Source organism: Haemorhous mexicanus, chromosome 18 (assembly GCF_027477595.1).
Source record: "Haemorhous mexicanus isolate bHaeMex1 chromosome 18, bHaeMex1.pri, whole genome shotgun sequence".
Lineage (NCBI taxonomy): Eukaryota > Metazoa > Chordata > Aves > Passeriformes > Fringillidae > Haemorhous > Haemorhous mexicanus.
The window spans coordinates 5,340,279-5,356,266 of NC_082358.1; the positions used below are offsets into that span (position 1 = coordinate 5,340,279).

At 48.2% G+C, this 15,988-nt stretch overlaps 1 protein-coding gene across 3 annotated transcripts in view; it reads left to right on the plus strand.

The window, feature by feature from the left end:
• Positions 1 to 15,988, plus strand: part of PPP1R16B (protein phosphatase 1 regulatory subunit 16B) — a 65,169-nt gene that overhangs the window by 35,627 nt on the left and 13,554 nt on the right. For all 3 annotated transcript variants that reach the window (XM_059862509.1, XM_059862508.1, XM_059862510.1), the window contains one exon: positions 14,846 to 14,916. In XM_059862509.1, the coding sequence (XP_059718492.1) occupies positions 14,846 to 14,916 (71 nt within the window). The remainder of the gene's footprint in view (positions 1 to 14,845; positions 14,917 to 15,988) is intronic.

The following is a 15,988-nucleotide window of genomic DNA, read 5'->3' on the forward strand; positions in this document are numbered from 1 at the left end:
CATTGCAGACACATCTTCCTTGTCACTCCTGCATGAAGAGCCTGTCCCTGCAGTGATTTACAGCCGAGTTCAGTGAATGCCATGGCTTGTTTGTGTGCTCTCAATAGGCCCCACTTTCCAATCCTGTGAGACAAGATAAGAGCAGCTGGGGGAAATCTCAGCGTTCCTGCCTTGCTCTGGGGCTTGGCTGCAAATGGGAGCAGCAGCAAAGCCCTGAGTACTTCTGGAATCACCCAGTTTTGGGAGGCTGCTGCTACAGTCCTTAAGTAAATCAGGTGTTTAGAGAGTTGTTATCCAGTGGGCTTACATGTGATGGCTAAAACCTCTCTCTCTGTGCTCCTGGTGTCTGGGGCACACTCAAACTGCTACTGGGAAAGGCAGGAGGGGGTGAAGCAGCATCTTCCCCACTGGCTCATGTAGCCCCTTCCTGACTGCAGACTGGGCTGGTTTTTCTCTTGGGATGAGTCCAAGAGGGCAGCTTTTATCCAGCTGTTCCTCTTGTGAGGGGGCAGTGTCCCCTGTGAGGGGAGGTGCTGTGCCCTGTGTCCATGGGCACGTGGGACTGGCCCAGGAGTGTGGCCAAGCAGGACTGGTCAGTGGGTCAGCACAGCCTGGCCCCTGTCCATCACTGCTGGCAATGTGCACATTTCTCCTTATTTTCAGCAAGACTGTGGGAAAAGAAAGGATTTCCAGCTGGGAAGCCTTGTCATTCAAATCCAGTCCACTCTCTGAAGAAACTCCTTGATTTAAATGTTAAATATGCTGCATGGGGAAGGAGGGGTCAGATGGTTGCAAAGCATCTCAAAACTGCTGACAGTGTAAGGACCTCCTTATGAGAGCTCCTGCTCCTTCCACAGTCCTTTGAAGAGCCTCCTTCTAATGCTTTTTGGAATTTTACTGCAGAACAGAAACCCAAGGCAAGGTTTGTGCACCTTGCAGAGCTGCTCTGGGGCTCAGGTGTGTCCATATTCCCACCTGGGCTGTCCTGGCTGGTGCTGGGGTGGAGGAGGAGATGGCTTTGCCTTGCCTCTTGTCCCCTTCCCAGGGTGACTCTGCAGTTCCCAGCTGCTGGGATTTGCCTGCATGTGCTGAGCTTTCATCTCTGCTTTTATGGGTGAGTTATTTCTTAGACTGTCTGGTGCAATATATTCTTCTTCTTAATGCCTTTGGTGCTGCTGTGTATCACAGGCACAAAACACCCCAAACCAATCTGGTTATTGGGGCTGTGAAGAGAAGGAGCCCTCCTGAGGAGCTGGGCTTGCACTGGTGAGCAAGGCTCCAGCAGCTAAGAGGTTAATGCTGTCTGTCCCAAAACCTCTCTGTGTCACCTGGTTGTCACCTTGATCACCACTCAGCAGTTCTGTCCCAGAGCAGGCTGTGAGCTCCAGGAGGGGGTGTGTGCTGGGGAATGTCCCTTGCTGCTGCCCTGCTTGGTGGCAGAGGCAGCACCAGCTGCTCCTTTGTGTGTCCTTCAGCCCGGGGTGGGTGGTGGTGGGTGGAGAGCTTGGCCACCAAACCACGTCCATCCCTGAGTTGTAGGAGGCACAGATGATGCAATTTATGCAACCAGGGCTTATTTTTAACTCACTTTTTGCTGGTGGCCCTCTCTTAGGGCTTCTGCTGCTCACAGTGACCCCCAGATGTGTTGGAAAGTCTCTTTTCCCAGCCTGGCTGTCAAAGGAGGAGTCAGAGGTCTTCAGTTCTCGTTCTCAAGGTTGTTTATTGTTTCTTATCTATAAAATTCTTTCTCTGGCCTGCCGAGGTCCGTTCAGCAGGTCAGACAGAGGCACTCTGCCTGCCCCCAGGGCAGTGTTATCTTTTTATACTAAAAACTACGTGTACATTATTTACCATAACTTCCCAGTCCCCATCACCTGTGTTAGACAGTGAGCTTCTACTCTAAACCAGTCCAGAATGCCAACATCACCCAGAAGATGGAGGCCAAGAAGAAGAAGGAGGAAGGCTGGACATGCCCAGATTCCTCCATCTTGCCCCCTGAACCCCCATTCTAAAAACCCCAAAAATCTATTTTTCACCCCATGACAAACTGATTATTCTGCTTAGACTTTCACTGCTTGCAGATCTTCCTATAAGGTTGGTAACTTGCTCCATGGGCCATAATCAAAGTCACAAGTGTCCTGGGCTCTGTGCCAGGGTCTCTGAGCCCCCTGGCAGGGGTCCTGGCAACCCAGGACAGCCAGAGGGATGGCCTGAACTCTGACAGTCCTCTTCCTGCCAGCTGTGCTGGATGGAGGAGAGGCAGCAGTCCTGCTGGGATGTGGAGCCAAGCTGGGATCACAGCTCTGGGAGGTGGCAGCAGCCAGGGCAGAAGATGTGTGCAGCCTTCACGTGCTCACTTCTCAAAGGGGGACAAGCAGAATTTGGTTCAGGGTTTGTGGGTCAGGTTTCCATTATACAACTGTACTGGCTGCAGCTGCTTGTGAGATCCAGCCTCGCTGGATGCTCCTGGTGGGGTGGGCTCCTTTCCCTGGGAATGATTCTGTGTGATCAGATGAACAGAGGGAAACAGGATTCCTCTGTTGTAGCACTAATTGGGTGCTGATGGAGGCTTGGAGTGGGATTGCCTCAGCCCGTGAAATGTGGGAAATGTATCAAAAGCATTTCTTACAAACAACTGACTGGAAAAATAATCATTTTCTCTAAGCCTGGGTTTTTTCCAGACAAAGGTGAAGCAAAAACAGCTGGGGAGGGATCTTGTGCTTGGTCACAGATCCAGCAATGAGGATCAGATCTCCTGCATCTCCCAAAACAGACACAGGTGCTCGTGGCACGAGTCACACTGAGCAGGTGGGGGTCTCTGCCCATGCCTTCAGGACAGGGCTTCTTGTGTGAGGAGTGTTCTACCCCTGGTTTAGTGAGGGAGAGTAAACCCTCCCACTTCATTTCACAGGAGATTGAATGGTCTGTGATGTCTCCAGGAAGCAGAACACTTGGATTGCTTGGATTGCTCTCCTCTGTAAGGGCCCTGTCCCCTTGGCTAGCCAGCCCTACTCCTGTTCATGAAGGGCTTGCTCTCAAAAAGGTGTTTTGTTTAGGAGGATGCTCCAGGTCTCTTCTGCTGGGTGTTGGCCTGCAGAGAAACAGCAGAAGCTGCAGGAGTTGCTCAGTTACACTCAGTGCTGGGGATGCTGAATTTTGGGGTTAGGAGCAGGAGGATCCAGGGAGTGCTGGGTCCAGCCCTGGGATGGCACAGGGCTGCACATCTGCCCATCCCCATGCCAGCTCCTTTGCTGTCACTGGGATCCACCTCTGCAGCCTGTAATTAGTGCTGTCAGCAGAGCTGTAAGCAGCCACTTCAGCATTAATTACTTTAATGAACTTACCCAGGTGGGTTGAGCTACTAAAGCATTTTGTTGTTCCTGTAAATGTTCAAGTCAAAATATTAAACTGCAGAATTGATGGGGGATGGTGCAAAGCTGGAGCCCGGATTTCCTCTTGCTTTCATGTTCAAAACTGGGGTTATTTTAGTTAATTTGATCATGTAGTCTGTTCTCCTCAAGCAGCATGGCAGGAGAGAGTAAGGAGGCTCCTTTACTCCCCCTTTACTCCTCGGTGTAAGGGGAGCAGTGAGCTCAGAGCAGTCTGCCATTCATGCCCAGAAGATGGATGTCACCATTCCTGCTCTGTGACAGCTCAAAGGTGGTCCATGGCACTCAGGATCTTGTAGTGTTAAATATGTAATGAAAAACTCCCTGATAAGAGGGATCTGCTGGTGAGGGAGCTTTCAGAAACAAACAGGATGGGATAAAATGGCTCATTAACAGCACTGGGTTTACTACAGAAATAAGCAGGGTTTTCACTGCTGCTGGGAGGAGAATGGTCCTGCTGTTGCTAGTGGCAAAACTTAATGGGGAATTTTAATGGCTGTTAATTATTTTGCAAACTGCCATTTTATTGGGAAATGTGATATACTTTGACAAACTGAAGCTGTTCTCCACTGGTGCAGAAAGGAAAACTAGAACTCCTCTGAGCTGCCTCTCACTGCAGAGGCTGGGGGAGACATTTCACTTGCAGTTCTGACTGGAGACTTGTCTTTTATCCCAGGATAAGAGTCCTCTCACAGGGATGAAGGCAGAGAAGTCAACAGGTGGTTGGACTTGATGATCTTGAAAGTCTTTTCCAACCTTAGCAATTCTAAGATTCTAAGGGGGGTATATTGTGCTCTCTCTGCTCCCTGCTGTTGCCTGTATCTCCTTGTTCCCAGCATCAAGGAGCTGTGGCTTCAGTGTTCAGAGATACTGCTCTGGTAAGTGGGGTGCTTTAAACCTGTGTAGGAGCTGCAGGAATGACGTATTTTTTAATTTGGTGGTTTGAACTGTGCTTTATTAATATATATTACAACAATATATTCAGATAATGCATAATACATAGAATTGTAATAAGCTCAGCATGTAAACACAAAGCAATGAATTAAGAATAAATAAATCAGTGTGTGCATAGAGACTGGAGTGCTCATCTCACATCAGTGACCTGGCCTGAAGCACTAAGACAAAGCACTTTCTGGAGGAGACTTTCACTTCTTTTTCTCTTCATGTTGAGTGAAAGGCTCTCAGGCTGCCCCAAAGGCTGGTAGAGTCCTGAGCTCAGAGCTCCACTCTGAGCTGCTGCAGGTTTGGACCCCAGACCTCTCCTTGCTCGAGGGAGCATCTTTGTTGTGCTGCCAGGAAAGGGAGAGCTTTTCTCTCTCTGCCCATCACTGATCTGAAGGGGTTTGCTGAGTTCAGGCTGTATTGTGCAGATGAAAGATGGAAGCTGATGGAGATGGCTTTTGAAAGTGAGGTGAAAAAGGAAAGTGCTGCCAGCCCTGTGCTCACTTCCTTTCTTCTCTGCATCAAAGTGCTGCAAGCTCAGCAGAGGAGAGCTGGCAGCAAAAGCTGTCCTGAGTTCACATCAGGCTGCCCTTTGGTGTCTGTGACAGGGCAGGGGTGGGTGAGGACAGCCACTTGGGCTTTTTTGTGCCTTTCTAAGGTCTGAGTGACCTGTCAAGCTCAGGAGCTGCCTCCCATGGACCTTCCAGCAGTCACAGAGCTGCATCACCCTGCCTGGGAACGCTCATCTTCTCCTTCTCCAAGTGGTGGCAAGCAGAAATCATGTGGAGCTTGTGGCAGAAGTTGTTTGAGTGAGTTTTCAACTTTGTGTGATGGAACAGATGAGATAATTAGTAAAACAAGGTGAGCACAGCACTCATAGGCAGGTTATAGACCAGGCTGCATGGCTGTGTGCCTGCTTGTTTTGACCAAATTTGAAGGCTTTTCTGCAGTCTCTGCCTCATTTATTGCAAGCACCACTGTAGCTGTGGAAAATCTGCATTTCTGCCAAGCTCAGGTGCTAACTTTTGATTCCACTCTCACATGTATGAGCTGGTTTCCCTGCAGTGTTGAATGCCTCTGGTGGTGGTGCTCACAGATAAAGCTGACTTCCCTGAGAAGAGTTTGTTGGTAACCAAGGGACGCTGGACTTTGGGGATTGCTTTGGGATTGGAGGTGTTTGACCTGGAGAGCAAATCTGAGTGCACTGCTTTGTTAACACAAGGAATAAATTGTGGGCTCTGTGATTTGTCTGTGTGACAGGTGCTGAAATGAAGGTTCAGAGAGAAGTTGTTGGAAACTCTGGGGGAATAGTGAGATTTGATCAGCCCTTAAAAATTGCAAACTTGGAGTTGGGCATGTGAGAGTAGGGATAAAAAATTGCTGTTAGCACTGAGGTTTCAGCTGCTTTGTCCAGTTCTGAACAGCAGAAAGGATGGGGGAGAGTAGAGTTTTCTTGTGCTTAAGGGGCAGAGCTGGGACCTGGGCTCCAGGGCAGTGTCACAGCTGTGCCATGGACTGTCACTGTCACCTTGGCAAAGAAAGGTCCCTGAGCCTCCAGAGCCTTGGTCTAACTTGGGCTGAGGTGTCACAGCTGTGAAACGAGGCAAAAACTGATAGCAAAATCCAGAGACAGCCTGGAGCTCACTCCACTAAGGGCAGCTGTGCCTTGGGAGATCTCTGGATGGAAGGTGCTGTTTGAAATTCAAATCTCTGAAACGTGTAAAATTTCCTGCTGAATAATTGCAGGTTGCAAAAGGGCTGCTAAGGATTGCCAGTGCTTCTCTGGTAAAGTTCAGGTTGCTGCTACACTTGCATGAAGGTTTTTTCTGTAATATTTGGTTTTGAAAACGAAACCATATTCTGTCTTTATCTGATATTAGAAAAGGAGGTGTGGGGAGGTGATTTTCTGCTTTTGTAGACATTTCCCTTCCCACACTGCACAGCCTTTCCAGTTAGAGACAGTGCCAAGGAGCTGAGGTTTTAGCAGATTACTCTTTAACTGCTGGCATGTCCCTTGTGGTCTCCCAGGTGAGTAAAGGTGTGAGGCACATCTGGGCTGGCAGCAGCTCCTGCTGTGGCACCGTCACACACAGCTGGGCACATGTCCTGGTGTGAAAAATGCCAATCACTTGTTTTTAAAATAATTTAAAAGTTTAATGATAATAAAATGGTTATAAAAATAGCAATACAGTTAGAGTATAAATAATTTGGACAATTTGGATTAGGACAATATGAGACAATAGAAACAAAGAGTTATGGACAGTCTGGGTACCTTTCCTTGGTAAAGCCCAAAAAAGGACCCACATTAACAGAAGATTAACCCTTAAAAACAACAGCCTGTTCCATATTCATACACCTCATCCATGATGCATCAATTCCATTCACACACAGGATTCTGTCTGGGCAGTGTCAGCTTCTTCCTCTGAATCCTGACAGCATCTTCAGGGCTGAGGAGGCAGGAAGAAGTTCATTTCTTCTGATAATGGAGCAATAAATTCTCTTTCTCTGAAAGATTCAGGTGTCTTATGGCTGCTATCTGGTGTGAGTACCTCATTTCTTTCTTAAAAAAAATCTCACATACTTAGTTTCTATTTCAACATTTTGTTATAACCTAAACTATATTTAACACACTACTTAGGAAAATTAACACAGCATCACTTTCTAACATAACACAGATAATATTCATTTTAATATTTGCAAAAAGCCAATCATAAAATACTCATTTTTCACACTGGCACACCAGGCCCTTGCAGGTGCTCACAGCAGGGCCTGGGACAGGAGTGCAGCCCTCCATGGGTGTAGGGGGATACAGTGTGGGTAAATGAAGGTGGTATGGAAGGTGATCTTATCCCCCAGTGAGTTGCAGCTGGACCAATCACTAAAGATTAGAAGCAGGCCTGATCTGAACTGGCCACACCTGTAGCCAATAAACACAAGGGGTATAAAAGAGTGGATTGGTGGGGTCAGCAGTCAGATGTTTGCTGCAAGGACCAGGAACAGTCAGTGCCTAGAGGAGCTGCCTGTGAGGAACATCGAGGAGGTGTGAAGCTCTGGGGATATGAAATCCTTGCACTATAATGATGTTAGAACACATGCTAGCTAAGACAACAGATGGGAGCAGACCTCAGGGTGTGATGTGGATGTGCAGCTCTGAAAGGTCTCCATCCCCACTGTACTCATCCTAAACCAAAAAGAGCCAACTTTGGAGGTGGGGAGGGAAAAAACCCCAGTAAGGAGGAGTGACTGAGGTCAGAGTGGAGCAGGTACTGAAACAGCCAGAGCAGATGGAGAGAACAGACCAGAGCTCTGAAGAGCAGAGTGTGGTTAGAGAAACACAGAACAGGAGTCCTGGGCAGAGGAGGAGAGCCCAGCCTGCCAGGAGCTCCTGGGATGTGGTCAGCAGGCTGTCCCTGCAGGGAATTGTTCAGCATGAGCTCAGGGCAGCTTGAGAAGCAGATCTGGATTTCCCCACCCTCCAGCACAACCTCTCTTCCGTTACTCTGAGTAGAAAGTTTCCTGTTTTATAACTGAAACTCTTAAAAACGTTCCTGTGGTTCAGGTCAGCATACAGCTGCTTAGCTGAGGCCAGAGGATGCCTGAAACCCGAGCTGGGGCAGAGGCTGTTGGCTCTGGAACCTAAGAGCACTTTCAAGTGGCAATAGGAGCTATTTCCTGCTACACAGAGCACATCAGAGTATCCTCTTGCAAATCCTGGCAGTCTGGCTCTGTGTGGAGGTTGGAGGGGGCCTTTGCAATCCTGCTCCTCTGATCACCTGTTAGGTTATTGTGTTAATGTGGCTGGGGAAGCTCTTCACAGACAGCTGCAGAAGTTTCCCTCCTGGCACCATCACTCCCTTTTATCTAAACACTTCTCAGGCTGTCATTTCTATTAAAGCCAATTAATTTTTATGATGCATTTCCTTTTTAGTACCCTGAAAGACTTAATTTCTAACAAGATTGGTACAGACAGGTGCTGAGTGCTCCATGTCTCAGTAGATGGATTTTGGTCCAACACATCAAAAGTTGTTTCTGAACTCGTATTCAAGTGAGGTCCTCTGTGCTGCTCAGATAAAAGGCACATGTAGTGTTGATTTTTTGTTGTCTGAATGGATTTGCTTGTGTTGTAATGACTTCCAAGAAGTGCTTTTTGTAGGAAGAAGGCTGGAAGCAGCCGGAGGAGTAGGAGAACAGGAGGTCCTGGTTGAGTTTCTGGTTCTGTAAGTGCCCTTTGTCTTGCTCTGCCTGAAGCTTAAATTAAATTGAGTTGTGTTGCTCACCTGCTTGGGCCCACCAAACCCAAAATTCCAGGTGTGACCTCAGGATATGGGGGGTGCAGGTGGCCCTGGAGCTGCTGCTGGAGAACGTGGCTGTCCATCATCCCTTTCTTTGTGCTGTTGTTCCCTGCTCAGGCCACTGACTGGTGTGGTTCCACCCCAGCAGGACCATTCCCTTTGGGAGCTCTCACACCTTAAAACCAGCACTGCTCTGCTGGTGCCAAGCCCCTGAGTCATCCTTGGGAAACTTGGCCTTGGGTTGCTTGGTCCATGCCTCCCAAAGTCTGAGTTAATATATTTTTTAGTACTCTTTAAATCAGGACCATTCAAGTAAGTACTCTGAAATGCCTCTAAAGAGAGAGGAGGCTCTGCTGCAGCCCAGGTGTTTCTGTCACAGTGATATTGGGGAATCTGCTTTCCTGGCTCCCTGCCCACAGCAATCCTGCTGAAGGCAGCTGAGCCCAAAGGTTATATAAAACACTCATCCCTTTCAAATCCCATCATCTGTTTAAAAACCATCCCAAAATGATTTATTTATTCTTCCAATACCAGATGACAAATGGGAAGCCAGGGAAGTAACCTTTGACTTTAATTTTGCTTTATGTATTTAACATTTCCAGTGTGGACCAATTTCACTGTTGGCTTGACATGAGAAGAGGATCAGGATACTTTTGAACATGACACTACATCCTTAGAAAGGTGTGTCAGATGCAGCATCCTCTAATTTTTATTTTCCCAACTGAAATAAATTTGGCTTTGTTTCTGCTAGGCCCTTCAAGCACTGTGGCTGCAGATGGGTCACTTACACATTTCCTTGTCCCAGTAATCCCAGGTGGATGGCAGCCATTGAGGAGAGATGCTTTATCATCACTAGCACTAAGTGGATTATCAGAGCTTGAAGTCCTGCATGCAGAACAAGAAAAATGTGGGATGCAGAAGGGTGGGGGGGCAGGCTGTCCCCATCCATCTGAGAAGCAGCTGTAGGAGGTTGTCCCTTTGTAGCATTGCTCTTGTTGCTGTGGTGCTGCAGTGATGGGTAAGGGCTGACAGCATAAAGCAAAAATGGATTGAAATATGCACAAACAGGGGGAGAAGGAATTGGACTCTATGCATTAAATAAATGTACAGCTTTCTGACTTGCTGTCAGAATAAAACTTGTATAAACCAGGCCCCCAACCGTGCAGGAGGAGCCTGCTGTGAAAAACAGGCTCCTCAAGGCTGAGGAGGGCTGTGCCCTCTTAAATAAAAAGCATCAAAGTCAGAAGTAGATTTTCCTTGAGAGAAGCAGCCCCTGGACTGAGTGTGGCTGCACGCAGAGTGCCTGCCCTGAGTGTGGCACCAGGCAGATGGGGCTCTGCTGGCCTCTCTCCAGACTTGCCAGATTTTGTGGGTATATTAGAAGCAGTGTGTGTGCCTGGCTATAAACTGGGTGGGAAGTGTTTAACAGGCTTTGAACCTCCCTGAGAAAGCTCAGTGATCAATCAGGATGGGATGTCTCGGTCGCTGGCTCAGCAGGCAAACTGGGCCATATTTATTTTTAGGTGTGCTCTGTGTTTGAAGCTGAGTGTGGCATTTTGCTTTCTGAGGGGTTTTTCTGTCTTTCAGAAAGCTTTAGGGAGCTGTGGAGTTTATCAATGGAGCAGCACGGGCTATCAGTTGTACATTGCAGGCAGTGGAGGATAAGGCTGAGTGAGTTCATCCTGTTATTGCTCAGAGTTTAGATGTGCTGTAAAATGTGAGTATCATTGTATGCTGGGCTGGGGAGCTGGCAGAGCACTCACAGCTTCAGTGCTATTTTCCTGGCATTGTTTCTCCTGTGTAATAAATATCCCTGCACAACCACAGCAGTAAACATGCAGCTTTGAAGTAGCTGAGCTGCTCCACAGTCCCATGCCTGGCAGGCTGGGATCAGTCTTTGCAGACATTTGCCAACACCCCTGTGTGTATGTCACTACAAATAATGCTGGAAGGAGCTGCTTCTGCTACACTGGGTCTCTGACTAAAGCTGCATTTGGGTGAAAGGGACTTGGAGCAATGTGTAAAAATGGTTTATTAACCCAAGTGAAACTTCATTTTATGCAGTGAAGTCATGTGTGAACATACAGAAATTATTGTACTGTTGTAGACACCCCACCTTTTAAAGGTGGCCTGAAAGTGCCTGCTTCACCAAAAGGTGAACTTGAAGAGTTTGGATGATTTCAAAGAGAAATTTTTGAGTAAAAAAGATTGAGACAAACCTGGATTTTTGCAAAGTAATGGCCTGTGTGTGTACGTGAACTTGGAGCACACAGGTAAGCCTGATTGCCAGGAGAGGCAGTTTGCCATTATATATTTTTGGGAGGAATCAGGACCTCCTATCAGGAAGGTGTCTGTTGGCTTTTTTTAATCCCTCCATGATATCCATATCAGTTCCAGCTGGCTTTTCTTCTTATGAGTTATTAATGCTTGAGGTATGCAAGTGCTTGGTGTAGATGGGAGTGTAACAGTATCCAGGATTTTATGGTGTAGCTTATTGACTTAGGGGAAACTGCACTAACAGAGGCCTTTTTTTCCTTCATCTGGTTTAAGAACTTTTTTGGAAAAGCTGTTTCTAGAGTAAATTCAGTGGGAAGTAACACTAATAAAAAATGATAGCTCTGCAACATCTCTTCAGGCTGGAGAGTCGTTTGCCCTGAATTTTCCTTAGGACCTTTGCAGTGTTGTTTTTGACTTTCCCCTGTTTTTTAGTTTTTGGGGAGAATAAGTGAGTCTGTGAGGAAAAGGAGCTCCTGAGAAGTGGTTTGCTATGTTTGGGGAGGAGAATCTTTCTAAGGCTGCCCCGGGACATTTGATGGAGGGAGGCTTAAAACCGAGGCTGTATTTTTACAGCTGTTGTGGGAGCTTTTTCCATTTAACACAGCACAGATGTGAATGATAAAATAGAAATTGAAGATTAATGTACACCATCTTAGTGTGTGAGAGTTTCAATTATAGGTAGAGCAAGGAGAATAATGGAAAATACATTTGAGTGATCGCTCAGTTAATACAATTTGCAATGAATTATTCACAACAATTTGTTCACCCAGCTCTTATTGCCATCATTTTCATTCCTTCATTTGCCATGCTTTTGGAACTGCTTCCCACAACTTGTGCTCAACGTGTAATGAAGAATCTCCAGGCACCCAGCCCCTGCTCCCCACCTGCCTCCGCCCACGTGCAGCTCTGACAGGGCTCAGCAGTTTTGGCCCTGAGCTCTCTAAGAAGTTAATCAGGTGTTAGTGTGGAGCCTGATGCTGCTGAACACGCTGATGTGACCCCAAAGAGCCCCTTCTGTGGGGCTCAGGGGCTTGCAGAGGGCTCATTTCTCTGCTGTTCCACCAGCGCAGGCTGAGCTTGAGCCGACAGAAGGCGATCAGCTGGTGCTGGGTGATTAATCTGTGTCCTTGGGAGTGAAGGGTTTGCTTCCTACCTGGACAGCATCAGTCATGCCTGGAGGTGGGGGAGAAGGTGTGGGACACCAGCAGGGCTTGAAGAGAGAAGCGTTTGGCACGCTCAGGTCGCTGTAACTGATGCTGTGTGTGAAGCAGCAGAGCAGGTCTGTACTGCCACAGGTGAGGGTCCAGCTCCCAGCACTGCACAGCAGCACAGATGAGCCTCCCCTCTCCTATTCTTAGGGCACTGGATAACCCACAAAGGCACATTTTCTCCTGAAGCTTATCAGAAAGGAGGACTTGTTCTTCCTGGCTGTTTGGGAAGGGCTGTTCCTGGGGAGAGGGCATGGAGAAGGTGTCCAAGTCCTCCTTCCATGTGCCTCTGCAGCTCACAGGGAGAGGGGGTGATGGAGCTGCTCTTTGCCACCCCATGCCCTGCTGCTGGGCAGGAATGGGGCTGTGTTCTGCTGTGGACTTGGGCTGGTGAGCAGGGATGAAGGCTTGTTGCTGCCTGACCCTGTGCTGCCCTGAGCCCTGAAATGCATTTCCTGAGCCCTGAAATGCAATCTTCAGGTTAGGACTGGACAGAAAGCAGTCTGATTTCTTTGTGCCTTGTTTGCCTGGACTCAGTGGTACCACATCCATGCCTGGCTGCATTATCTGACTTTTCTGAGCCCTTTTCTGGTGTCTTGTGGCTGTCAGTCCTTCAGTGTGTTGGGAGGTACTGGGAAATAAGGTGAGCCTGTCCTGAGGGCAGAAGGGAGCCAAGGGGAGGTGCACTGGGAACACGAGGGCTGCTGCAGGGGTTAGAGAAGAATTCAAAGCTTCTTTAGGGTAAGATTAAAACTTCTCTGAATCTTAACCCTTCAGGGCCTCTTACAAGCTCTGTCAAGCCACGATCACAGTGCCTTTGACACAAAACCCTCTAACAAGCTGGGATTTATGCTGCTGCTTCTTCCCATAGAGAGACAGCACTTACAAGGTTAATTTGCCAGCATCTACTTGTCCATAATCAGGCAAAACATGATTATGGAGCTGTGTGTCATTAGTACACAATGGCACTTAACTGACTGAGATTGAATTAAAACCCTAATGGCAGAGCATCCAAGGTAAATAAGAGACAAGCAGAGCCATGGTGGATGACTCGTCTATCACTCAGCTTGGATTAGGAGAGCAGGAGCTCAGGGCTGGCCAGAAACAGTAGAAGCAGAGTCATTAAATTGGATGTACTGGCTGAGGTTCAGTGCTCTTATTACTGTTCAGCATGCAAGTGTTGGGGCTGTGAGTCCAGTGTAGGCGTGGGCTTCCTGCACTGGCCTTTGAGCTGGGGAAAAAAAACAAAGGCTTTGGACTCACTGTGGTGCTGGATGAGTTTTGTCTTTGCTGTATTCTGCTTTTTTGCAGCAGTTTCATCGAGCAGGTGTCAATGCCTTGAAATTCTTTCCAGCAAAAGTAAATCCCAGCATTCATTTTGAGTTGGGTGAAACAACTCTGTGATGTGTTTTATTTCACTTCTGTCTGGTTTTGCCTTCCTTTGTGATAACGTCAGAGCAGTGGCTTCCAATCAAAATTTCACTTTGCATTCAATTTGCCTTTCTTGCAAGTGCCTTTTCCAGATCTTTTAAACAAAGCCTCATAAATCATCACTGCTGTCATGGTGGGTGTGTTTTCCATGTTCTGTTTTGCGTGCCAGAAGTGCTCTGTCCCCAGGGACAGCCCTGCAGATGGTTCTCCCTGTGGATGTGCTGGGGAAAGAGCTCCCTCTGACAGCAGCTCAGGGATCAGAGGCTGCAGGATGCTCTGGAGTGAGCAGCCTTGCAGTATTTTTGATTGCCAGCTCTGAGGAAAGTTATTGCCCTTTTAGCTCTGTCAGTGTTCCTGGTTGTGCAGCTCTGGTCTCACTCAGTGCTTGCATGCCTGCCATCAAATCAGATGTGATGTGAATATCTGTTGCTGCTCTGGCCCTGGGGAGATGATTATGAACCTCTGGCTTGTGCTCGTGCTGTCAGTGACATTTGAGGTAGGAAAAGCATTAGGTAGTGAAATCTCTGGAGAAAAAACAGGGAATGAGCAAGGAAACGACAGAAAATGGGCATGGATCATCAAGATCTGTCAGCAGTGTTGAATTTGAAGAGTTTCTGGTGTTGCTATTAATTTATGCCTTCTGCCAACCTTGTTGCTGTTGCCCTGTGCAAGTTTTTCACCTAGGGGCTAATGACTTTTCATGTGTTTCAGAAATTTGCATTTTAATGGAATAAAATTCCATTTTATTTACCCTTTCTCCCCAAAGCAGTGGTTAAAAACTAAAGCCTTTGGGAAGCTTTCTCCAAACACCCAGCAGCTCAAGTGAAGTGTCCAAAGCAGCCCTGGTGTATTCAATGTGGCAGGGCCCTGAATGCATTGATTATTTCTTGAGGCAAGGCTTCATCCCTCTCATGGTGGAAGGAATCTCTTCCATGGTTGTAACTCAGGACCCCAGAATCCCCTTTGGGCTCTCCTGGGCCACAGAGTGCAGAGGTTGCACTCAGGCATTGTCAAGCACACTACAAAAATGGAGACTGCTCCAGCACAACTGAAGGAAAATTGTAACTGTGCTAAGTCTCCTTTGGAAGGAAGTTGGGGGAAAATTGTGTGCTGGTGCTCTCTGCTGGATAAAGCCAGGAAGGCTCTGCTCTCACTGCGGTGACAAGCCAGCGCTGGGCTTGTGGCTCCTGCAGCTCTGCCCACACTGATGGTGTGAAATGCCTTGCCTTGAACTGTCCAGGGCTGGCTGGGAGCACGAGATGTGGCAGGGTGGCTGCTCTGACTCTCCTCTGTCCTTGCCTTGCAGTGTGTTACCTGCTGAAGAGCAACATCAGCCCTGACCTGTGCAATGAGGATGGATTAACTGCGCTGCATCAGGTGAAGCATGGCAGGAGCTCACACCTCCCTGCTGCCCCTCAGCCAACCTGGCCAGGTCTAACAGGAGCTCACACCTCCCTGCTGCCCACTCAGCCAACCTGGCCAGGTCTAACAGGAGCTCACACCTCCCTGCTGCCCCTCAGCCAACCTGGCCAGGTCTAACAGGAGCTCACACCTCCCTGCTGCCACTCAGCCAACCTGGCCAGGTCTAACAGGAGCTCACACCTCCCTGCTGCCCCTCAGCCAACCTGGCCAGGTCTAACAGGAGCTCACACCTCCCTGCTGCCCCTCAGCCAACCTGGCCAGGTCTAACAGGAGCTCACACCTCCCTGCTGCCACTCAGCCAACCTGGCCAGGTCTAACAGGAGCTCACACCTCCCTGCTGCCCCTCAGCCAACCTGGCCAGGTCTAACAGGGAGACCTCTTAGATTTCATTTTTTTCCCCCTCTGTTAAAGCAGTGAAACCTCACTATGTTGTGCTGGTGATCTGGTTCCTTGGAGAGCAAACTGAGATCAAATCTTGCTGTATCCCAGGTTTTGTTCAGTGATAATAAGAACTCAGGGTCAGGGCTGGACTTCACATGTGAACAGCATTTCCCCCACTCTTTAATTTTTGTAGGTAGCACTGGGCTCTCAATTCTCATAACAGATAAACTCAAATTTAGAGACCTTGGCAATCCATGAGGTTTGAAAGTGATTTAAATAAATGATACACAAGATGCTTGAGGAATCCACTGCTGCTCGCTGTAGAACCAGGGACTTCCAAAGTCAGTATGAGATGGCAGAAGCTGATCACCAGTGAAATACAGACTTGCTATAGTGGTGTGTGGGTCTGTGGCCTTCCTTGGAGCCCTGTGCTGTTTCCACAAGGGTTTTTCTATTCTTTCTCAGGCACATGGGACTGGCCGTGCCTGGCAGCTGCCGCCCCCACTGCCTGTAACAACAGTGGCATGGTTGTCACACGAGCACTCAGGGCTTTCTGGCCAGAGCTCCCTGCTCTGAATGCCCCCATTGACTTGGGATTTTGGATTCTTTTGCCAGTCACCCGCTCTCTTCAAAGCTGCATGAATGT